The sequence below is a fragment of the Abramis brama genome, assembly GCF_963993115.1.
Source record: "Abramis brama genome assembly, chromosome: 2".
NCBI lineage: Eukaryota > Metazoa > Chordata > Actinopteri > Cypriniformes > Leuciscidae > Abramis > Abramis brama.
The window spans coordinates 22185454-22211724 of record NC_139964.1 but is presented as its reverse complement, the minus strand read 5'-3'; the positions used below and the strand labels follow the sequence as shown (position 1 = coordinate 22211724).

At 38.7% G+C, this 26271-nt stretch overlaps 1 protein-coding gene and 1 long non-coding RNA gene across 2 annotated transcripts in view; one reads left to right on the top strand and one right to left on the bottom strand.

The window, feature by feature from the left end:
• The window catches only part of LOC311077970 (complement C3-like), a gene marked incomplete at its 5' end in the record, with an annotated part of 31258 nt that extends 5668 nt beyond the window's left edge, over positions 1-25590 (bottom strand). The window contains 3 exons of the mRNA XM_084106617.1: positions 17800-17914; positions 18385-18582; positions 25506-25590. Of these exons, the coding sequence (XP_083962743.1) occupies positions 17800-17914; positions 18385-18582; positions 25506-25590 (398 nt within the window). The remainder of the gene's footprint in view (positions 1-17799; positions 17915-18384; positions 18583-25505) is intronic.
• Positions 6940-8425, top strand: LOC311077886. Its single transcript, XR_014605021.1, has 3 exons — positions 6940-7080; positions 8041-8165; positions 8287-8425. It is a non-coding gene; the product is annotated as an uncharacterized lncRNA (long non-coding RNA).
• Positions 25591-26271: the final 681 nt, after the last annotated feature.

The following is a 26271-nucleotide window of genomic DNA, read 5'->3' as shown; positions in this document are numbered from 1 at the left end:
AAGTTGAAAACATGCCTTTAAAAGTATATTATTGATCCAATTGTTTTAGACAACTGAATTCATATAGTCATTCCTGAATGACCTCACACTGTCTCAAAACATAAGGAGCACGCGTCTAATGTATGTGCGTCAAAAAGTAAAACACACGTGTCTGTGTATCTCTCTGGGTGTGTGTGTGTCTGTGTGTGTGTGTGTGTGTGTGTGTCTATGCGCGCCCCCCTATTCCTGCGTGCTCTGACATATGAAACAGGACCCCACTCCACATTCCTGAGCACGGTGAAAGTGAGATTAAACATCACATACAATAATATAAAATAAATATCTTACTAAAAAAATCTACTGAAATGCTTGTAAAAAGAATAAAATTCATCTTACATGTTTAGAAACTTACAACTCTTGAACTTACATGTTCAAGAAGGTCTTAAGAGAGTTAACATAAATCACAGAGTGGTTCTCTCTCACACCAGCGTCTCTGACTCAGAGGAGTGTATTCAGTGATGGGATGAGACATTGTGAATGTTGTGTTGAATTTACTTCAAAGTAAAATTGAAAATTTTAAAATTTAAAATTTAAATTTAAAGTTGAAATGATATCTTTTAAAAATAAAATTTAAATAAATTATTAAAAGTCTTAATAAAAACAAATATTCTACAACGATGGTCTGTGGAAAAATTCGACTTGAACTTAAAGTATATTTTTTTTATTTATCATGGGTATGTATAATAATTTGAAGCGTCACAAGTCGGGGGGGGGTTTCAATTTTTATGGTGGAGGCCATAATGATTTTGTACCGTAACTGCATATTCTAACCCCGTACACCTAAACACGACCATCACAGAAAACTACATTTTCAAAATGAAATAAATAAATAATTTAATAAAATGTAAACAAAGTTTTAGCTAAATAAAAACACCTTACATTTCCAGAGAGGCGAAGAAGTTCTTTATGCAATGATAAAAACGATCCAAAAAGCAAATAGTTTAAGTTGTCCTATAACATCCCCAGACCCCCTCCCAGTGATAAACTACAGTGTGAACTGACGCTTCAGGATATAGGGGGGCAGACCAGATGAGTGTCGGGGGACAATGTCACAGTAAATCTAGTCTGCGTTTCAGAGCATACTACATCCAGAGTTTATACGAAATTAATTTAAAAGCATAACCTTAAAAGTTTAAATCAAATCTTTAAAGTTTTATTAAAATCATATCTTCTATTTATCTTCTTAGAAGACTTGGGTATTATTTTTACTAAACAGCGTCTGTCCAAAAACTTTAGATTGTTGAAAAACTGTACTTAGGCGTCTTAGATCTTTTGTCCATACAACATGAAACAAAGTTTGTCACAATGTTTTGTTGCTGCGTTGTTTTTAAGAAATCCGAGGACTTCACATTGCTCTTATTTAGACTAAGTTGTATCATTTGGAAAATCACCACACAATTTGAGAGAGGCAATGTGTGATAAGTAAAAATCACACATCGTCTTAATTCAAAGTATAAGATCATATAAGATCATTTTTACTTGTATCTCCCGAACTATCCTTAATCAGTGCGGAAATATATCAGTGTGAGAATATACTATCGGTCATCTACTCAAAATACATGTAGAAGTTTCAAATGTTAGCATTTGTTGATGGTGGCCGCATGAACAGACTTTGGGGAGAGCTATAGCAGGAAGCTATGCCCTTTGACCTCCTCGATTTTGCAGGCCTTTTTGTTAAAGACCCTACTACAAGTTAGTTCTCCCATCTAGCGGTGAAATTCTATTTTGCATTTAAACAAATAGTGCTTTCTAGCGGTTCTCCCATCTACTCGCTTTTTCAACTTTGGTAAATGTGCCAAGAATCTATGACAACATGTCTTCCGATAGCGCTGCATCGAGTTTAATTGTACATGTTCTACCGTTATGCTGCCTATATAATGATTTACACAACCAAGCTTGTCATTTAGACCGTACCTTTGACTTACCCGTCGAGAAGAAAGCAGGCAACTTCCCTTTCAAAGTCTTTCTCCTTCATTAGCTCTTTCCACCTGGGAAAAGCTATCCCGATATTTATTTACATACCGATAAATTAACTTTTAGCTTTTTGGCGACGAGGATTCCTTCTCCTGTGGCTCGGTATAACTATGATCCTGCATTATATTGTACCGTACAGTGCAGCCTTTCAAATGTGCCGCGGGAAGTATCAACGTCTCCCATATGGTCTAGCGGTTAGGATTCCTGGTTTTCATCCAGGCTGCCCGGGTTCGACTCCCGGTATGGGAAGACAATTTTTTTTACATTGCCAACAAAATTCAAGTTATTCAAGTTCATCAATAATCATTTTTAGTCTTAGAGGCCTACACGAACTGCAGAAACAAGCAGAAGATATGTAAAAACTCATAAATGCTGTTTCAGTACTGAATCATTTTCACAAATACAATTATATTGAATTCAGAAAATTTCACTATGGAATATTTACTTTAACTATCATAATTTCAATTTAGTATGTCATCATTTAATTTTTTTAAATTATCATTTTTGTCAATTATGCCTTTTTAATGTAATACTTAAAACGGTTTTAAGTCATAATTTGGTTGTTGATTATAGTAGTGTTGCACCTGCATGCCCACTAACTCGCTTGTGAGAGTCAGAGTGTGTAAAGTAAACTCTCATTAGTGTTAGTAGAGTATTAGTGGACTGGTAGGGTTAGAATAAGTAATATTAGAATAAAATATCTGTTGGGGAGCATCACAATAAAGAGTTAATGTTTAATGAGTTAAATGACAACATACCATTTTTCAAACGAGCGAATCTGCGCATGAGAGGCCTTCAGAAGTCATAACTTCAGGGGTAGGCCAGTTGGCGAAAAAACACTGTATGTGTAAAAATCAAATACTGTATTACACTTTTCAAAGTTAGAATAAAAAGTTAAGTGTCACAAAGTCTGACACAAGGCCATTAACTTGTTCTTTTGCTTATTTCTACAAATATCAGCCTGATAAATATGAATACGATTAAACAGTGATTTAAAATACAACTAAACCATGATAATGTTTAGTTTAGATGTTGATGGCTAAGTTTCAGGCATAGTGCAACCAGATTTCTCTAACATCTCACTCACAACGCAAAACGTTGTAAATAAACATTTTCAAACTGTAATTTAACCATATTTTATTAATATTATGTTGATTTAAAGTTTTTGTTATTAACTAATGCCTACTAACACTTCAACACACAAAATTAAAGAGATGTATTATTTAAAAAAAATGGAATGTTCACAATCTACAGTTAGCCTACTTAGTATCTTTGGGCGTATTTTTACACGCCATACTGATGCAAAGTTCCACACTCTATGGACTAACTTAAAAACATAATCTTTATACAGGAATCACATGTGTAAGATTCAAAAGACCAATTCACTAAGAATTTGTGATACACAAATACATACACAAAAGTTTCCAAATGATGATGGTTTTATTACTCCGCTAGATTTAGTCATCTTGTTCAGATAGTAGGCGACACTGTTTCACATGTTGTATGTTGGACCGTATGTGTTTTAGGTGAAGACGTTTTCTTTGAGAGTCGTTTATAGAAATAAATGACGATTAAGAATTTAAGCGATAGTTTGACTAAATTGATATCAATCACACAAATATGAATCACACAAAGTATTAACACGAAAAGTAAGTTCTAGAGGTCAACTGGGTTAAAAGTAAATGTATCATCATGAGCCATTTAAAACAAATACAGAAAAGCCACTATAGTGATCAGTTTTAGCTTTTGAATGTCTGTCATTGATCTTGTTTTTGTACAGTTTGCAAAAAGTACATAGTCTCAGAGCGTGGTCAAACATGTTCATATAGGAATGTATCCTATACATTATAGGTCCTCCTTCTACACGAGAGTGTTTAGTATGCGAGTGAATCTTTCTGCTATGTCTACGAAACAAAGATGAGTATTGCTGTTTTTCTGTTACCTATTACACTTCAAACTTGTCTAACTATTAAACTTATTTTGTTATTATTACGGTTGATACGTGGTATTTTTACGTGAAAGGTGGGTTGATTCATTTTTTATTCTGTCCACACTTTGACACCAGAGTTTTAGGCCCGATCCAGAAAACAGACGCTGTGTCTTAATAATTGTTCTTCTTTTTATGATCTTCTTTTTATTCTGCATAATGCCAACATGTTTTAACATATCGTAAATTTCAATGGTTAGATAAATCATCTAACTATTATATCTAACAATCATCAGTTATATGTGAAACAAGCGCAGTCGCATTAGAGTTGGATTCTTGTGTTTCCTACAGTTAGCTTTAATGTTAGTGGTCTTCTCTTTGATCATATACGACAGTATTCACATGAATTGGCTTGATTTGATAAAATTATGGTTTAAACCATCATTTTCACGTGAGACATTTACATTATATTGTTATACCGTCCTAGTTTTTAAATAGCGCTAAAATGTGTATTTTAACCCTTTGTGCGGATATGCCGCACAAGGTTCTCTGTTCTAAAAATGCTTTTAAAAATGCCGCAAAACAAAGACAAGGATGCCTCTTTCTATAAGCGACCCTCAAAATCTGTGCATACAACAAAACACATGTACGAAGATTTATCAGGAAATTACTTTTGTTTGAAGAAAAACTTAAATCAGCTGGTGCTATTGAAGTTATTAAACACCCCTGTATTCGGTAATGATGCGATATGGATATCACGTTTTAATTTTAACTCAATACATTTGAATGCGCTAAAGGTCTTTAACAATAGTCGGTAAAATTAACTTAAAGCCTACGCATCCTAACTACTTTCTAAATGTTTGTTGTCACTGGATCGAGTGAAAATAATAAACTTTTCCTTTGTTTTTTATGCATCAAGTTAAATCCAAAAACTGTTTGTTACTTGGATGATGAATATCTTCACTTTATGATAGGAAAGTACGGCAAGTCTGAAAGATCTTGACTCGGTGATGCAGCTTCATTTGTCTGGGCCGTCAGGCCACGCTCAAATCCCATCTCTAAAGCAGATTTCACCGCCGGATTGTTCTCTTGTTCTCTCACAAATTCTCTTGAGTCGCTGTCTCCATTAGTCAATAGCTGCTCAAATAGTCTTGGAAATCTTGCTTGAATCTGATGAACAAACACTTGGCCCTTTTCTTGCAGCAGGTATTCACATCTTGGAAACCACTTGGCATGTTCTACCCATGGATCATCACCAGACTCCCAACATCTGAGTCTACCATCACAACAAAAGCACTTCACGTCATCATTACGACCAACATAGTAAAAACCAGCCTTAGCCAATTGGTCTGGTCGAACAGTTATTCTTGAGGGCCAGTAGACAAATGTGAGCAACCTGTCTTCACACTGTTGCATTGCCGATCCATTGGAAAGGATAGATAAAGGTACATTATCTGCACGGTCACCTCGAACGAAGCGGCAGTTGGGGTAATGCCTCTGGTGCTCTGATACTGCACGATCTCCCGGTTCCCAGTTGCTAAGCTGGCCTCCACAACTGAAGCAAGCCACTCTGTCGCCCCCTGGCCTAGGTAGTAGAAACCACTTTTGGCAAGCTCGGCCGGAGCTACTGGTGCAAGAGTCCAATTCTGAAAGGTGTCAAGGCGTTCCTGTTCCCGACGCATGTCAGGATTCTGACAAGCCGGAGGGCGCTGGTGAGACATATCCTGGTGAGACATATCCAGGTAACCCACCCGCTCCTCCGTTTGGCCTGATACGGATGCCTTGGTGGTCGATGTAACTGGTGTCGCAGGGGCGGAAAGCTGTAGGATGGCTACGTTGCGTAGCGGGGAAAAGGCCATTTTGATGAAGGCTCTGGATGAAGACATAAAAATGTGACCACAGGGCGTGTCCACTCTGGAATGGAAATGGTTGCCGCCTCGGGAATACAGTAATTAAAATGCAGAAAACAAATATTTAATCTTTTAAATCATGTAGTATTCTAAATATTATTATTATAATACTATTTTTATGAGCTCAGACATTTTTTCATTCAGAAATTTTTATTTCAACATTATACTTTCATACATTGAAGAAAATGATAGACCGGCATTACATTTACAGATGGTCTAACCAGAATAGAAAATATTCGCAGGCTATCATGTCTTGCTCTACGATGTAGCTGGCAAGACTTTCAACTAATTCACCAACGTCAGTTTTTGCATTTTTTGACACCAGTGACACACAGAGATCTGTTACGAATGTACAAATAGCGAGTATCTCGATGATTTGGAATTCGTCACTACATTCACGCAACACATCCAGAACTTTTCTGAGGATTACGCCGATCGGCTCTTTGCCGTTAAAAAACATGGGTGTTACATCAGGCCATGACTTTATCAAGCCTCTTACGTCATCCATTTCATTTTTGAGATTTGTCACACGTTTGGTATCCTGCGCACAATCGTTTTTCATATCACACGCAGCGTCGATGATCCTGTGCATCAAGCCGACCATTTGGCCTCTAAAATGATCTTTAAACATAAAGTCCAGCGCAGCTCTTAAACGACACTCTTTGCCCGTGGCGCACTCACACGCCGGATGATACTTGTGCCCGGCATCGTCAGAACTCAACGGGGAGTCGCTCTCCTTTAGGTTTTGCGTCGCCATTTTTTCAGCTTTTCGAAGAGTCTCCTGAATCTCTTGGAATGTTCCTGGAATCTCTTGAGTCCTTGCGGCACAGTCGTCCAGGGTTAATGCTCGGAAGTTTGTGTTTTTGGGTCAGAAGCTTGTGTCAGGCTCAGGCAAACAGGACTTTCAACTTTTTGCAGTGGCGCAGCAGTCTGAGGCTAGTAGAGCTAGAGCGTGCGTGAAATATTTATCAGGCTGGGGTCCGCCCCACTGTTGTGTGTAGAATGTACGGAGGTTGGCCTCAGGAAAGCCATAAATAACTAGTTCCTGCATAACCAACAAGTCCTACATGTCGCCAGAGAGAAGTTTGAATCGTTCGAGTCATACACAAGTGCAGCGATGGAGCGCGTGAACACAAGCAGTGTGAGAGGATTCCTGAGATCTTGCGATGATCTGACTGAGAAGATTCGCTGTTCAATACAGAAGAAACTCATCAAGAAGTACTTGAGCAGGTATAAAAACCTATTTTATTTGTGGATTAAAGAATAGAATAAAAAATAGGTATTTCTATAATAAAAGTATTTCTCTCTCACTATGGACACACAATCCCATGCATGCCAAACTATCATTTGGCATAACTAATCATTATCAACATATTTTTTGATAAAAATAACTATAAAAACCTATTTTATTTGTGGATTAAAGAATAGAATAAAAAATAGGTATTTCTATAATAAAAGTATTTCTCTCTCACTATGGACACACAATCCCATGCATGCCAAACTATCATTTGGCATAACTAATCATTATCAACATATTTTTTGATAAAAATAACTATAAAGAGTTCCAAATGACACTTATTTTTGAGCCCCACACTTTTAAGCGCTCCAAAGTTCACTTTGTCCACAAAAAGGAACTTTGTCTAGCCTTAATTTACTGAAGGCTATGGATGTTAGGTAAATGTTTATTAAATTGTACACATTCATTATTAATATGATGAAAATGGCTGTTATTTATTTCTTCTCCTCTCACATTAAATCACATGTATTATATAGGCCTATTTTAAGTTCAAAATGGTGAAATTAGAAAAAAGTTGATTATTTTTGCCGTTGTATTCTGTCAAATATGAAATGTTTAGTTTAGCTACTTGCAACTTATCTCACACTTTATGACCGTTATCAGCTATTATCAGATACTATTGTCCTAACATAGACTATTGTTCTGCTCTGGTTTAACCAGCTGTGCGTCTGTTCACCGGCCATCATGTGCTCTAACACTGCAGCATCAGCCGGTCCATTGACTTTGGTTGCCATATTTGTGAATGTTTGAACTCTGGTGTATGCTAAATGAAAACAGGCGAACAGGTGTATGAATGTGTCTACAGGTGTATCTAACCCTAACAACTAATGACCAACTTTATTTTTGCTATTGTACATACATTTTATTCTTCTATTTGTCTTTGGTTAACACAGTTGGAGAAGAACAACAGGGAGGTTGGAAGACACAGTAGAGGAACTACAGAATAAATATGGAGAGAAAACAGCATTAAAAAGGATCAAGTCCATAGTGAAAAAAATAAGAAAAAAGAATATCAAACGTAGGAAAAGATTTATAATTTACTTTGTTAGTAGTCAATATGTTTCTCAATCTTCAATAAGCTTTACTATAACGTTTACATGGTTTTGGTTGTGTATTTATTTGTTAATTTTTTTCAACAGATGGCGACGTTCAAACGCTGAGCGTTCAAACACATTCTGGAAACATGACAAATCAACAGCCTAACAACCATCTACAACGACAGCATAATAATAATAAAAATTCTACATCATTCGGACGGCTATTAATTCAGATCCCTAATCAGCTTAACTTCACAATTGACTAGAAGAATGGTGGGACAATAGTTGCTCCAATCATGGTAGAAAAGACAATATATGGTGATGTTAACATCAGTGTGGTGAGTGTCTGATCATTTAAGAAACAGTTGCTTAGTTAAGAAATTATATGTGTATGTTATATATATTTATGTATAAGTATTTTTTGTTTTTTAAAATTAGTCCATAGAGTGTGGAACTTTGCATCAGTATGGCGTGACAAAATACACCCAAAGATACTAAGTAGGCTAACTGTAGATTGTGAAAATTCCATTTTTTGAAATAATACATCTCTTTAATTTTGTGTGTTGAAGTGTTAGTAGGTATTAGTTAATAACAAAAACTTTAAATCAACATAATAAATAAAATATGGTTAAATTACAGTTTGAAAATGTTTATTTACAACGTTTTGCATTGTGAGTGAGATGTTAGAGAAATCTAACATTGTGTGGTTGCACTATGCCTGAAACTTAGCCATCAACATCTAAACTAAACATTTTCATGGTTTAGTTGTATTTTAAATCACTGTTTAATCGTATTCATATTTATCAGGCTGATATTTGTAGAAATAAGCAAAAGAACAAGTTAATGGCCTTGTGTCAGACTTTGTGACACTTAACTTTTTATTCTAACTTTGAAAAGTGTAATACAGTATTTGATTTTTACACATATAGTGTTTTTTCGCCAACTGACCTACCCCTGAAGTTATGACTTCTGAAGGCCTCTCATGCGCAGATTCGCTCGGTTGAAAAAAATGGTATGTTGTCATTTAACTCATTAAACATTAACTCTTTATTGTGATGCTCTCCAACAGATATTTTATTCTAATATTACTTATTCTAACCCTACCAGTCCACTAATACTCTACTAACACTAATGAGAGTTTGCTTTACACACTCTGACTCTCACAAGTGAGTTAGTGGGCATGCAGGTGCAACACTACTATAGTCAACAACCAAATTATGACTTAAAACCGTTTTAAGTATTACATTAAAAAGGTGTAATTGACAAAAATTGAAAATTATGACAAGTTGAAATTATGACTTAAAAAGTTGAAATTATGACTATGCGTCATAATTATGAGATGAAAAGTTTAAATGATGACGTACTAAATTGAAATTATGATAGATAAAGTAAATATTCCATAGTGAAATTTTCTGAATTCAATATAATTGTATTTGTGAAAATGATTCAGTACTGAAACAGCATTTATGAGTTTTTACATATCTTCTACATGTTTCTGCAGTTCGTGTAGGCCTCTAAGACTAAAAATGATTATTGATGAACTTGAATAACTTGAATTTTGTTGGCAATGTAAAAAAATTGTCTTCCCATACCGGGAGTCGAACCCGGGCAGCCTGGATGAAAACCAGGAATCCTAACCGCTAGACCATATGGGAGACGTTGATACTTCCCGCGGCACATTTGAAAGGCTGCACTGCACGGTACAATATAATGCTGGATCATAGTTATGCCGAGCCACAGGAGAAGTTTTAATTAAATTCAAATTTAATTTATCGGTATGTAAATAAATATCGGGATAGCTTTTCCCAGGTGGAAAGAGCTAATGAAGGAGAAAGACTTTGAAAGGGAAGTTGCCTGCTTTCTTCTCGACGGGTAAGTCAAAGGTACGGTCTAAATGACAAGCTTGGTTGTGTAAATCATTATATAGGCAGCATAATGGTAGAACATGTACAATTAAACTCGATGAAGCGCTATCGGAAGACATGTTGTCATAGATTCTTGGCACATTTACCAAAGTTGAAAAAGTGAGTAGATGGGAGAACCGCTAGAAAGCACTATTCGTTTAAATGCAAAATAGAATTTCACCGCTAGATGGGAGAACTAACTTGTAGTAGGGTCTTTAACAAAAAGGCCTGCAAAATCGAGGAGGTCAAAGGGCATAGCTTCCTGCTATAGCTCTCCACAAAGTCTGTTCATGCGGCCACCATCAACAAATGCTAACATTTGAAACTTCTACATGTATTTTGAGTAGATGACCGATAGTATATTCTCACACTGATATATTTCCGCACTGATTAAGGATAGTTCGGGAGATACAAGTAAAAATGATCTTATACGATCTTATACTTTGAATTAAGACGATGTGTGATTTTTACTTATCACACATTGCGTCTCTTAAATTGTGTGGTGATTTTCCAAATGATACAACTTAGTCTAAATAAGAGCAATGTGAAGTCCTCGGATTTCTTAAAAACAACGCAGCAGCAAAACATTGTGACAAACTTTGTTTCATGTTGTATGGACAAAAGATCTAAGAGCCTAAGTACAGTTTTTCAACAATCTAAAGTTTTTGGACAGACGCTGTTTAGTAAAAATAATACCCAAGTCTTCTAAGAAGATAAATAGAAGATATGATTTTAATAAAACTTTAAAGATTTGATTTAAACTTTTAAGGTTATGCTTTTAAATGAATTTCATATAAACTCTGGATGTAGTATGCTCTGAAACGCAGACTAGATTTACTGTGACATTGTCCCCCGACACTCATCTGGTCTGCCCCCCTATATCCTGAAGCTTCAGTTCACACTGTAGTTTATCACTGGGAGGGGGTCTGGGGATGTTATAGGACAACTTAAACTATTTGCTTTTTGGATCGTTTTTATCATTGCATAAAGAACTACTTTGCCTCTCTGGAAATGTAAGGTGTTTTTATTTAGCTAAAACTTTGTTTACATTTTATTAAATTATTTATTTCATTTTGAAAATGTAGTTTTCTGTGATGGTCGTGTTTAGGTGTACGGGGTTAGAATATGCAGTTTGAATTTTTGAATTCAAATTTTTGAATTTGAATTGAATTTTTATTTTTATTCCCCCCCCCCCCCCCCCCGAAGACGATTTTATTTTTGTCCCCTGAAGCTATCATTATTGTCAAGTAACTTCTTTCTCAGCGCTGATCGGAAGGACCTTATTTCTGGAAGATTCCCAGTTTCTAAATGTTCTCATGGTTGCTCTCTCTGAAGATAGGCATGTTGTTGTCATTTTCTCACAGATACAACTTTAGAAATTATTGAACATTTCACAGGCGTGAGATGACTTGTGACGCTTCAAATTATTTTACATACCCATGATAAATAAAAAATATATACTTTAAGTTCAAGTCGAATTTTTCCACAGACCATCGTTGTAGAATATTTGTTTTTATTAAGACTTTTAATAATTTATTTAAATTTTATTTTTAAAAGATATCATTTCAACTTTTAAGATTTTACTTTGAAGTAAATTCAACACAACATTCACAATGTCTCATCCCATCACTGAATACACTCCTCTGAGTCAGAGACGCTGGTGTGAGAGAGAACCACTCTGTGATTTATGTTAACTCTCTTAAGACCTTCTTGAACATGTAAGTTCAAGAGTTGTAAGTTTCTAAACATGTAAGATGAATTTTATTCTTTTTACAAGCATTTCAGTAGATTTTTTTTTAGTAAGATATTTATTTTATATTATTGTATGTGATGTTTAATCTCACTTTCACCGTGCTCAGGAATGTGGAGTGGGGTCCTGTTTCATATGTCAGAGCACGCAGGAATAGGGGGGCGCGCATAGACACACACACACACACACACACACACACACACCCAGAGAGATACGCAGACACGTGTGTTTTACTTTTTGACGCACATACATTAGACGCGTGCTCCTTATGTTTTGAGACAGTGTGAGGTCATTCAGGAATGACTATATGAATTCAGTTGTCTAAAACAATTGGATCAATAATATACTTTTAAAGGCATGTTTTCAACTTTAGTTTAATTATTTTTGTGGACATCAATGGTATGGACAAAAAAGTGTTAAAGGTGCTGTATGTAGTTTTTAGCGGCCTCTAGCGGTGATGTTTCAGATTGCAACCAATAAGTTTACAAGCGCGTGCTCTTACGCGTGCTCGAATTTATGAGCGAGCACTGTGGGTACCGGCCAGACTGAGACGCGTCAAGCAACACACGGGAGAAAGCATCCCACAACATGCTGGAAACTCAGGTAAACTCCCACTGCAACATTACAATAATAGGCTACTTTTATCAGCTTGACGTTGAACTAATGCTCCATGCTCGTACTATGATAAGTAGGCTATGGAACCCTATCAACCGTGCCGAATTTTGCCACTGCAAACACCACTTCACATTTTCTTCAGGAAATGTACATTCTAGGTTTGTAGATAAGGTTTCTCCATGATTCAAATACCCTGCCGATGCTGATCCGTGTTTTTTACCCGAAGTTCATCCGATTCACGTCTGGCCTTACGAGCTTCAGCAGAAAAAACTTTTCTTTTTTTTTATCAATATGTGGAGTTTGTGTTGGAGTCTGTGTTTTGCTGGGCGCAGGTCGTTTCTTAGTGTTATCAGACATGTCATAAGTTGCATAAGTCCATGTCATAAGTTGCAGTGTCGTCGTTTAGCATTCAGCTAAAACAATTGGTTTTAGTAAGCTTTTTATATACTTTTATTCAGCTAAAACAATTGGATCAATACGATATTTATATTATACTTTTAAAGGCATGTTTTCAACTTTAGTTTAATTATTTTTGTGGACATCAATGGTATGGACAAAAAAGTGTTAATTTAGTCTGTCATTTTATATTCTTTTATTCGTCTAAAACTTAAATAATTGGTTTTAGTAAGCTTTTTATTTTATATTCTTTTATTCGTCTAAAACTTAAATAATTGGTTTTAGTAAGCTTTTTTATTTTATACACTTTTATTCAGCTAAAATAATTGGATCAATGAGATATTTATACACTTTGAAAGCTATGTTTTTCAACTTTTGTTTAATTATTTTAGATTATATCATTTATATAAAGAGCAGAATGTTTTATGTAATTTTTATCTAAAACTAAAACAATTGGTTTCAGTATAGATTTTACTATAAAAAGGATGTGAAGTTGTTTCAGCACAGTGACCAAACAGCTGTCAAGTCAAGTCAAGTGTATTTATATAGCGCTTTTCACAATACAGATTGCATCAAAGCAGCTTCACAGCATTAAACCAAAATAACACAACAAGGTTGTTTCTAGTGTAAATTTATTGATTGATAAAATTAAATTAATATCCCCAAAATATCCCCAACTGAGCAAGCCAAAGGCAACAGTGGCAAGGAACCGAAAACTCCATCAAGTGACCTAATGGTGTCCTAAAACTCCATCAGGTGACCCAGTGGAGAAAAAAAACCTTGGGAGAACCCAGGCTCAGTCGGGGGCCAGTTCTCCTCTGCCATTTATGAACTAGAGGCCAGATTGTAGTTTGAACAGTAAGATTTAAAATGTTATATGAATGCCTGGCTGAAGAGATGCGTCTTTAATCTAGTTTTAAACTGGGAGAACGAGTCTGAGCAACGAACAGTATCAGGAAGGCTATTCCAGAGTTTCGGAGCTAAATGTGAAAATGCTCTCCCTCCTTTGGTGGATCTGGATATCCTAGGTATGACAAAAAGCCTCGAATTTAGTGATCTTAAAGAGCGCGATGGATTATAGGGCGATAGAAGATCCGTTAAATAGACTGGAGCTAAGCCGTTTAGGGCTTTATAAGTCAGTAGCAATACCTTGTAATTGATACGGAACTTTATACACTGTTAGACCTTACCGGGTTTTTTTACAGTAAAATACTGGCAACACTGTTGCCAGTAAAATACTGTTAATTGTACAGTTCTTTACTGTAATCTAGTTTGTTTCTGTAAAAATGCACTAAATTATAGTTAACTAATTACACTTGCAGAAACCGACTGCCTTAAATTGACCAACTGTCATTTAAATGTATTAACTAAAATTTATAATGCATTAATAATGCGAGCAAAGTATTACTGTGAACTTCTTTCATTTGAGACCACTAAAAAACTATTGTACATAAAAAAATGTCCACTGGATCAGCAACTACACAGTCACCACCTGTTAAATAAAGCAACATGCAGCAAATCATCAATGTTTGTAGATCTTCTCCTGGACTGAAGCACAGGCTCTACTCTTCTGCACAATGGTGACCCAAAAAAATAATTTTACAGTAAACTACTGGCAACAGTGTTGCCAGTATAAACCTGTTTTATAACTTACAGTTTATTACTGTTAAAATACATTTTGTGGGTGTGTCTTTTTTATCTTACACAGTTAACCCTTTCAACCCCACAGGAAATCCACACTACAAAGAGTAAAAAGTAACAATGCAGTGAGATAATTAAGGGAATATGTAAGTGATTGTAAGCAGAATCACTGAAGAAAAGAGAAACACAAGAACAGAAAATAGAGAAACACAATAACTACGACTGACTTCCAGCCATTACACATTATTACACTTATTATTAACCAGTATGACTTTATTTCTGTCATACAGAAGTTGTTATTGAGATGTTTAATTGAAAATGTTTGGTTTGAAGTTACCGTTATAGAGATCAGTGCTTGCTTTAGTTGGGATGCTGATGCTAAAACATTAGTTTTTCTTTTGCTGCTTGAGCTGTGTGTTTGCAAGTCACACTTGTGCACACACAGTTTATGAATGACTGCAGTTATAATGATTATGATGACAAAAATCATCATATTGCCTGTTCATTCACTAAGGAATTAATTCTTATTCATTCAGAGTTTAATCCTCAATCAAAAGTGTTACGTTACCACCACTGTGAAAACGCAGCAATAAGATACAATGACTCTTTTTTTTTAACACATGATGCATAACCAGAGAAACAGAGCTACACTGTGTTTTAGAAACACCGAGATATCACAATTTAGCACATGAATCTCAACAATGGTGGCAATATTTCTTTATTATTATTATTATTATTCATGCAGCAGTGCATGCTGGGAGTTTTATATTATCCTGGAACCCAGCATGCATTGCGACATGAAACTTTTCACCATTGTTGAGATTCATGTGCTGATTGTTGATATCTGTGTGTGTCTGATCCAAGCAGGAGCAAAATAAAATTGAATGCACTCTATGATTACAATATTCTTCAGAAGACCTGATTACAGAAATATTGATTTCATTTAGTAGATTCACAGATATATGCTAAATATGAGCTAACTATAATTTCAATGACTATATACAGGAAAAAACTGAAAATCAGGCATGTCCAGGATGATTGTGACATCATCACTAAAAAATAAAAACACCTGATCAACTTTCTCTTGACTTTTTCTTGCCATAACAAATGTGTTTTATAAACTCACTGTTACAGCAGCCAGAGAGAGATAAAAGATAAGAAGTCCAGGGACAAGAGACCAACTAAAGCAAATACTGATCTCCATCATGGTGACAACAAATTTTATTAATAACTAAATCTCTGTTAATTCTCAACAAGAACTTTTGTACATGTATGAAAGAAATAATCGTAAACTGGTTTGTAAACTGGTTTCACACTCAGTGTGGCTGGAAGTCAGTTGTAGTTTTTGTGTTTCTCTTTTTTCTGTTCTTGTTTCTCTGTCCTTCAGTGATTCTGCTTATCAGGTGTTCATCAGTGTCTCAATTCACTCACTTCTTTTCATTCAAGTGGACTATATTAGTGAACTAATGTAGGGAATAGTGAATGAGGGTATAGGGTGTGATTGTGAAAACAGCCTCTGAGTGTTGACTTTGAGCACTGTTAATTCACAGTATATTCCTGTAGGCTACTTTTATTTTCTACAGTATATTACTGTTTTAATGGAAAATGGTATAATATTGTCAGAATTTTACAGCAAGGGTTAACAGTGTAGGTAACCAATGCAGTGATGATAAAATCGGTGTTATATGATCATATTTTCTTGATCTAGTAAGAACTCTAGCGGCTGCATTTTGGACTAACTGTAGCTTGTTTATTGAGGATGCAGGACAACCAGCTAATAAAGCATTACAGTAATCTAGCTGTCAGTGCCCGATGCTCTGGAATGTGAGGGTGGGAGGGAGCGCGATGCTTGGGGATGCCTGTGACACCACACACATGACACCATATAACCACACTCACACACATGACACAAAGCTTGTTGTCTGTGACACACACACACATAACTAGAACATGACACCATATAACCACACTCACACACATGACACACACACACATAACTAGAACATGACACCAGCCGTCAAAACATCTGTTCTATTCAAATGGGGCAAAACTATCCTTCAAAACTATCTGTCAAAACTATTTAGGACTACATAGGTCATAGGGCAAAACTAACTGTCAAAAACCATGATCGATAGGGCAAAGGTTAATCCCATGACCTCATTCGGGAAGTTCAACCCATCAATCATAAAAGGTCACAGGAAGTTCAACCTGTCAAAAGGTCAAAGGTCAAAGCCATTAATCATTTTGACACAAGGTGTCTCATAAGAACTACTTCTGGAGATCCTCTGAGCTGCCTAGGAACACCAAGATCAGGATCTTTAACTCCATGATAAAGCCTGTTCTACTGTACGGTGCAGAGACCTGGAGAACAACAGTCACTACCATGAAGAAAATCCAGTCCTTTATTAACACCTGTCTCAGACGAATCCTAAGGGTACGCTGGCCGAACACCATCAGTAACCTGGAGCTGTGGCAGCGAACAGGACAGCAGCCTATTGAGGAAGAGATCCTCCAAAGACGCTGGAGATGGGTTGGCCATACCCTTCGCAAGCCTGCATCAAGCACAGCAAGACACGCCCTCTTTTGGAACCCACAAGGGAAAAGGAAGCGAGGCAGGCCAAGGAACAGCTGGCGCCGCGATCTGGATGCAGATGTGAAGAGGTCTGGCCACACATGGGGACAGTTAGAGAAGTTGGCCCAGGACCGGCACGACTGGAGAGCCCTTGTTCGTGGTAGGCGTAAGTAAGTATTCTTGCTCTGCGCCTATATGTGGACAGAATGCAAAGCCTCAGGACCTCAGACTAGCTCTTCGTCTGTTACGGAGGCCAGCAAAAGGGAAAGACTCTCCACGCAGAGGTTGGCCCATTGGATAGTCATAGTGGATGCCATCATCTTGGCGTACCAAACCCAAGACGCACCATGCCCCCCTTAGGTTGCGAGCCCACTCCGCTCGGAGTGTAGTTTCTTCCTGGGTGCTGTCACAAGGTGCCTCGCTGACAGGTATCTGTAGAGCTGCGGGTTGAACGACACCTAACATGTTCGCTAGGTTTTATAGCCTTCATGTCGAGCCGGTAGCCTCCCGTGTACTATCTTCCTATACCCAGTAAACACCGAAGACCCCGCTCAAAGTGTTGGCTTGCTGCACCATTCCCCTCCTATGGACCAGTGTTGCCTCCCCCCTACATAGGCCGGAGCCACTTCAGTGTACATATGTAACCGAGACGTTTTTTTGAAACAACAGCATTGCGGTTCTCACAAAATGTTTTTAAGTCAAGTCAAATTTATTTAATTATATAATCTTTCACTCACCACGACTGTTTTGGAGGACATGGAGGTAGATTGATCTCCTCCCAGAGCCAGGTTTCAGGGAACTGTGTACGTACAAACACGTCTTCTGATTCATCATCAATATCATCTTCCTCACCTGAGCAAACAAACTAGTGTACACTACCATTCAAAGTTTTAGGGCCAGTAAGATTTTTTTTCACTCAGCAGTATGTTCACTCAGCCAGAACACATTAAATTGATTAAAAAAATGTACAGTAAAGACATTCATAATGCTACAAAAGATTTCTATTTCAAATCAATGTTTTTTTTGTTTTTTTTATCCGAAACTAATCTAAAAATATAAAAAAGTTTATTCTGGTGGGTTGTAATTGAATTTGTGATCATAATATTTTCATAATATTCTAGAAAATTAACAGCTATAAGTAACCCCACATGCACTCAAACTTTACAACTGTTTCTACATTATAATATGTCTGAATGAAATTTAGGACAAAAAAAGCAAGAAAGAAGCATTTGAGAGTTAATCAGGTGAATAATTATCCTGCTGAAATCACTGCATGATTGAGAGCTGTGAGAATGCATTTACAAATGAGGCACAAATCTCACTGCGGGCCAGAAGCATCTCATCCTCGCTGTTATACGTCCTCCTGTGGTCTTCGATCGTGTTGCAGCAGTGCAGGAAGGCCTGGACACATTCCTGTACATCAAAGATGTATCTGGCTCGCCATTCACACGAGTAGCCGAGTGGATTCCATTGCATGCCATCCACGCAGCACTTCTTCAGTTCGCCAGAGTATTTACCACCTGAGAAAACAATGTTAGTGTAAAAGAGATAAAGAGCAGACAGTGAGGGCAGAAGGAGAGAAACTGCATAAACGTTCTCAGGTTACGCATGTAACCATGGTTCCCTGAGAAGGGAACGAACGCTGCGTCACTATGACGACCTTTGGGGAATCCCTCCAGCGTCAGCTAACAAAACTCCAATTTACAAATCCATCAAAACTGTCTTGTTTGTATGATTTCGATTTGCATAGGTGCGCAGTGGGTAGCTAATCCACTGTTTAACCTACAGGAGAGATCGTCTCGTTGAATATTACTGGAATAACCACAAATTCAATCTAGCGATACAATATTTAGGCCTTTAATAACTGTGGTGGGGAGCATCGCCCACCTGACATTGAACTGACATCGGCTTTGTGCCTTATACAGTTCGTCACCGTCCGGATCGTGCGTACAAAATTAATAACAATATACACATAAATTGAAACTGAGTTGCTCACAAAACAAAGCTTAAAATGTTGCCTTTTGATTCTCCACCATAAATATGTAACGAAATCAGCTCAAATGAGGGGAATGTATAATTAATAATCAATTAATCATTAATAATTAATCATACTGGTTATGAGCCATATTACCTACACATTTTAAATCGCCCAAAAAGGGAATACATAGCCCGTATATTTGTATCTCTATATATACACTGTTAGACCTTACCGGGTTTTTTTACAGTAAAATACTGGCAACACTGTTGCCAGTAATATACTGTTAATTGTACAGTTCTTTACTGTAATCTACAGTTTGTTTATTTAAAAATGCACTAAATTAAAATTAAAGTTAACTAATTACACTTGCAGAAACCGATTGCCTTAAATTGACCAACTGTCATTTAAATGTATTAACTAAAATTTATAATGCATTAATAATCTGAGCAAAGTATTACTGTGAACTTCTTTCATTTGAAACCACTAAAAAATGTTGGTAAATAAAGAGATTTCCACTGGACCAGCAACTACACAGTCACCGTCTGTTAAATAAAGCAACATGCAGCAAATCATCAATGTTTGTAGATCTTCTCCTGGACTGAAGCACAGGCTCTACTCTTCTGCACAATGGTGACCCAAAAAATAAATTTTACAGTAAACTACTGGCAACAGTGTTGCCAGTATAAACCTGTTTTATAACTTACAGTTTATTACTGTTAAAAAACATTTTGTGGGTGTGTCTTTTTTATCTTACACAGTTAACCCTTTCAACCCCTCAGGGAAATCCACACTACGAGTAAAAAGTAACGATGCAGTGAGATAATTAAGGGAATATGTAAGTGATTGTAAGCAGAATCACTGAAGAAAAGAGAAACACAAGAACAGAAAATAGAGAAACACAATAACTACGACTGACTTCCAGCCATTACACATTATTACACTTATTATTAACCAGTATGACTTTATTTCTGTCATACATCTACAGAAGTTGTTATTGAGATGTTTAATTGAAAATGTTTGGTTTGAAGTTACCATTATAGAGATCAGTGCTTGCTTTAGTTGGGATGCTGATGCTAAAACATTAGTTTTTTCTTTTGCTGCTTGAGCTGTGTTGTTGCAAGTCACACTTGTGCACACACAGTTTATGAGTGACTGCAGTTATAATGATTATGATGACAAAATCATCATATTGCCTGTTTATTCACTAAGGAATTCATTCTCACTTATTCAGAGTTTAATCCTCAATCAAAAGTGTTACATTACCACCACTCTTTTTTTTTAACACATGATGCATAACCAGAGAAACAGACCTACACTGTGTTTTAGAATCACCGAGATATCACAATTTAGCACATGAATCTCAACAATGGTGGCAATATTTCTTTTTTATTATTATTATTATTCATGCAGCAGTGCATGCTGGGAGTTTTATATTATCCTGGAACCCAGCATGCATTGCGACATGAAACTTTTCACCATTGTTGAGATTCATATGCTGATTGTTGATATCTGTGTGTGTCTGAGTCAAGCAGGAGTAAAATAAAATTGAATGCACTATATGATTACAATATTCTTCAGAAGACCTTATTACAGAAATATTGATTTCATTTAGTAGATTCACAGATATATGCTAAACATGAGATAACTATAATTTCAATGACTATATACAGGAAAAATCTGAAAATCAGGCATGTCCAGGATGATTGTGACATCATCACAAAATAATAAAAACACCTGATCATCTTCCTCTTGACTCTTTCTTGCCATAACAAATGTGTTTTATAAACTCACTGTTACAGCAGCCAGAGAGAGATGAAAGGTAAGAAGTCCAGGGACAAGAGACCAACTAAAGCAAATACTGATCTCCATCATGGTGACAACAAATTTTATTAATAACTAAATCTCTGTTAATTCTCAACAAGAACTTTTGTACATGTATGAAAGAAATAATCGTAAACTGGTTTGTAAACTGGTTTCACACTCAGTGTGGCTGGAAGTCAGTTGTAGTTCTTGTGTTTCTCTTTTTTCTGTTCTTGTTTCTCTGTCCTTCAGTGATTCTGCTTATCAGGTGTTCATCAGTGTCTCAATTCACTCACTTCTTTTCATTCAAGTGGACTATATTAGTGAACTAGGGAATAGTGAATGAGGGTATAGGGTGTGATTTGGAAAACAGCCTCTGAGTGTCGATTTTGAGCACTGTTAATTCACAGTATATTCCTGTAGGCTAGTTTTATTTTCTACGGTATATTACTGTTTTAATGGAAAATGGTATAATATTGTCAGAATTTTACAGCAAGGGTTAACAGTGTAGATAATTAACCACAATGAATTACCATCAACTATGAATATACTGTACAGATGGGCTATAGATCAAATTTGTGAATGCCTACGAAATTAATGTCACATTGAATTATGCGATTTTCTTATCGACTCTCAAAGAGGATTCTTCTTATAAACTCTCAAGAAAGGCTATTCCTCTGGCCATGAGGAATAACTTTCTTGTTTTATAAGATTATTAACTTGTAGGCTAATCACACTTTATAAAGCTTGTAGCTAAGATCACACATTTAAGAGGCTTTGTTCTATGAGCAGCAAACAGAGACAATCAAGCGTATAATGGGTTTTTAATAAATGAAACTATAAACATACAACTACATCTAACAAAGAATACATATATGAATAGTATAATGAAAGAAAGAAAAAAAAGAGCAGATTACAGAATGGCAAACATATCACAAACAATGAACCTTTGAGAACCAGCAAAGAATAGGCAGATAACCTTAACGCATTTAAATCTCAGTAAAAAGAATACTTGCATTGAACTTTGTCGCTGAGCAGGAATGCGTGTGTGTGAGTGTCCGTTCTCGGTGTGTCCGTTAGTTGGACGCGTTCTTTCGGTTCTTCCGGAGCTCGTGTAGTTCGCGGGAAGTTCAAACGGTTTACTTGTGAGAGTTGCCAGAAACTTAGTTTAAAGTCCGTTTCGCTGGTAGGTAGAGATGAGTGAACACGAGACTAAAACAAGGCAAGGAGCCGGAGATACGACTAATACAAAAAGCTAAGAAGCAAAAGTAAAACACAAAACAAGACGGAGAGCGGATAAACTTGAAGAGAAGACAAAGCAAAAGACAAGACAATACCAAACAAAACACTAAGAACTAAGAACACAAGAAGCAAAGACCATGGCGTGTGCATCCTTCTTTAAGGAGTTCGAAACCCAACCTTCTTTTGGGTAGTTAGACCAATCGGATTAAGAAATTTTGAGCGGGAAAGAGTTTCTTCGTCTCCGCTTGACGGCCTAATTTGCATGGTTTATGACGGTGTTAGGATTTGTCATTTCTACTCCAAATGATGGTAAAGACAGTATAATACATTTTATCATAACCTACAACATATATTTAGCTTCGGCACACAGAGAGGTTTAATTAGGTACCAAGATTGGTATATCTGAAAGATACAAACATAGAGATACATTCTTATTCTTTAAAATAGGCACTTAGAGTTCAACTAAGTCACACTAGGCTAATAAAAGGGGCTAATCATACATGCATACAGGAATACATCATATACACTTTTGAATCACTTATATTCTGAGTTAAATGCAAAGAATGTTTGTGTGTGTGTATTTGGCATCTCAGAGGGGTCTCTTCGAGCCATCTGGATTTCTTGCTTGCAGAGAGAGGGGGTTTGAATTGATTACGATCTGTTTGAAGCTCACAGAGAGGAGTTTGGAGGTGGTTCTGTTAAACTTCCACTCGGCCACAAACGTGTCAAAGGGGCAATTTGATTCAGACTCATCGACGCTAAGCTGTGATTTACATTTATGAGGTCGATGGTAAAAGCATTTCTGAATCTTAAAATGACAAGTCATCGTGAGTTTGTCCATACGCTATAGCACTGTCCCCGACCGCCACGCGATGCTGCAGAGGCGTGTCAGCCAAGACAGCCCCACAACATCCAGAGACTTGAGGTACTCAGGGCGGATCTCATCCACCCCCGGTGCCTTGCCACCGAGGAGTTTCTTGACTACCTCGGTGACTTCAGCTTGGGTGATGGACGAGTCCACCTCCGAGCACTCAGCCTCTGCTTCCTCAATGGAAGACGTGTCGGTGGGATTGAGGAGATCCTCGAAGTATTCCTTCCACCGTCCGATGACATCCCCAGTCGAGGTCAACAGCTGCCCACCTCCACTGAAAACAGCGTTGGTAGGGCACTGCTTCCCTCTCCTGAGGCGCCGGACGGTTTGCCAGAATTTCTTCGAGGCCAACCGGTAGTCCTTCTCCATGGCCTCGCCGAACTCCTCCCAAGCCCGATTTTTTGCCTCCACAACCACCCGGGCTGCAGTCCGCTTGGCCTGCCGGTCAGCTGCCTCAGGAGTCCCACAAGCCAGCCAGGCCCAATAGGACTCCTTCTTCAGCTTTACGGCATCCCTTACTTCCGGTGTCCACCACCGGGTTCGGGGATTGCCGCCTTGACAGGCACCGGAGACCTTACGTCCACAGCTCCGAGTGGCCGCGTCGACAATGGAGGTGGAGAACATGGTCCACTTGGACTCAATATCTCCAGACTCCCTCGGGATCCGGTCGAAGCTCTGCCGGAGGTGGAAGATCTCTCTGACAGGGGATTCAGCCAAACTTTCCCAACAGACCCTCACAGTACATTTGGGTCTGCCAAGTCTGTCCAGCTTCCTCCCCCGCCATCAGATCCAACTCACCACCAGGTGGTGATCAGTTGACAGCTTCGCCCCTCTCTTCACCCGAGTGTCCAAGACATATGGCCGGAGGTCAGATGAAATGACCACAAAGTCGATCACTGACCTCCGGCCTAGGGTGTCCTGGTGCCATGTGCACTGATGGACACCCTTATGCTTGAACATGGTGTTCGTTATGGACAAGCTGTAACTAGCACAGAAGTCCAATAACAGAACACCACTCGGGTACAGATCAGGGGGGCCGTTCCTCCCAGTCACGCCCCTCCAGGTGTCACTGTCGCTGCCCACGTGGGCGTTGAAGTCCCCCAGTAGAACGTCGGAGTCCCCAGTCAGAGCACTTTCCAGCACCCCTCCCAGAGACCCCAAGAAGGCCGGGTACTCTACACTGCCATTTGGCCCATAGGCGCACACTGGGAGGGAGTACTAAAGTGAGCCCCAGTGGCGTAGGGCAAATAAACTAAAGCTGTGGGTAGCCAAAAAAAACACTAAGCCCAAGGGAAATGGAGGCCAACAATATTTTCACCTTATAACTTGACAATTAATTCAAGGGGCCTAGATAACCAACCTAAAGACTAACTGGAAATTCCTAGCTACAATATACTGCTCTGAAAGCGGAGACCTCAGCATTACTGCTTCCAAATCTCTCTTCCCAGAGAGACAAGTCTGACAACACCCAGAATATACCTGCATGGAAGGCTTAGGAATAGCCTACTACCTATGCGGCAATTTTTTTCTACCGTTGACATCCACTAGCATTATCGCCTAATGCATAGGTAGGTTTCAGGTTGGTGGAGAGTTCCTGCCTCAAGTGGAGGAGTTCAAGTATCTAGGGGTCTTGTTCACTGGTGAGGAAAGGATGAAACGGGAGATTGACAGATGGATCGGTGCAGCTTCTGCAGTAATGCAGTCGATGTACCAGTCTGTCATGGTGAAGAAAGATTTACCGATTTACCGGTCAATCTACGTTCCTACTCTCACCTATGGTCATGAGCTGTGGGTCATGACCGAAAGGTCAAGATCCCGGATACAGGCAGCCGAAATGAGCTTTCTCCGCAGGTTGGCTGGGCGGTCCCTTAGAGAAGCTCAGCCACTCGGGAAGAGCTCAGAGTAGAGCCGCTGCTCCTCCACATCAAGAGGGGCCAGCTGAGGTGGCTCGGGCATCTTTTCAGGATGCCTCCTGGACGCCTTCCCGGGAAGGTGTTCCGGGCATGTCCTACCGGAAGGAGGCCCCGGGGAAAACCTAGGACATGCTGGAGGGACTATGTCTCCCGGCTGGCCTGGGAACGCCTCGGTGTCCCCCCGGAAGAGCTGGAGGAAGTGTCTAGGGAGAGGGAAGTCTGGGCATCCCTGCTTAGACTGCTGCCCCCGCAACCCGGCCCCGGATAAGCGGAAGAAGATGGATGGATGGATGGATGGATGGATGGATGGCATAGGCAGGCGTAGGCTACACGACTCTTGTAGGAAGAGGCAAGTACCAGGGAACAAACTAGACCTTACATAGATAAGCTGTAGATGATCTAACTCTAAAGATCCTATGCACATATACTGAGGGACGAAAAAGCTTCTAGCAGATCGTCTCAAACAAATTCCTAGTACACATGCCTAAGCCAGATATTAAGGCAGCCATTGTGGGGATGGCAATTGAATATCCTATGTCTGAAGTTCCAAACTAAACTCTCAAACCAACTCTCAGAAGTGAGAGGAGACCTGTTATAAAAATAAAAGGTGGCTATCCAGGTGGTCCGATGAGGGCCAACACTTGGTTGGTCTATCTGGAGCTTTATACAAAAGCTCCAGATAGCGAACAGATCGACTGAGGATGCCGTGGCTACAGCCCTCCATGCTGCACTGTCCCACCTGGAGCAGCCGGGGAGCTATGCCCGGTTACTTTTCATAGACTTTAGCTCTGCTTTTAATACTATCCTCCCCCACAGACTGGTGTCCAAACTGTCCAACAGTGGAATACCACACTCCACCTGCCTATGGATTAAGGACTTTCTGTCAGACCGCACTCAGAGGGTAAGAATGGGCCCCCATACATCCACGGCCCTCAGCCTCAGCACTGGCTCCCCGCAGGGCTGTGTGCTGAGTCCCCTGCTCTATACCCTCTACACCCACGACTGCACCCCTGCTCATCAGAGCAACACCTTTGTCAAATTTGCTGATGATACCACAGTAGTGGGGCTCATCACAAGGGGGGATGAGTCCAATTACAGAGACGAGGTGGAGAAATTGGTGGGGTGGTGCAAAGTTAACAACTTGCTCGTCAATACATTAAAGACCAAGGAACTCATTGTGGACTTCAGGAGGAAGAAAACGGTAATCCAGCCACTGTTCATAGGCGGAACCTGTGTAGAGAGGGTTTCTGACTTCCGCTTCCTGGGAGTCAACATCATGGAGGACCTGACCTGTGCCGTCCACACCACTGAGCTAGTGAAGAAGACCCAGCAGAGACTACTTTCTAAGAGTTCTCAGGAGGAACAACATCCCCAAAAAACTGCTGGTGTCCTTCTATCGCTGCTC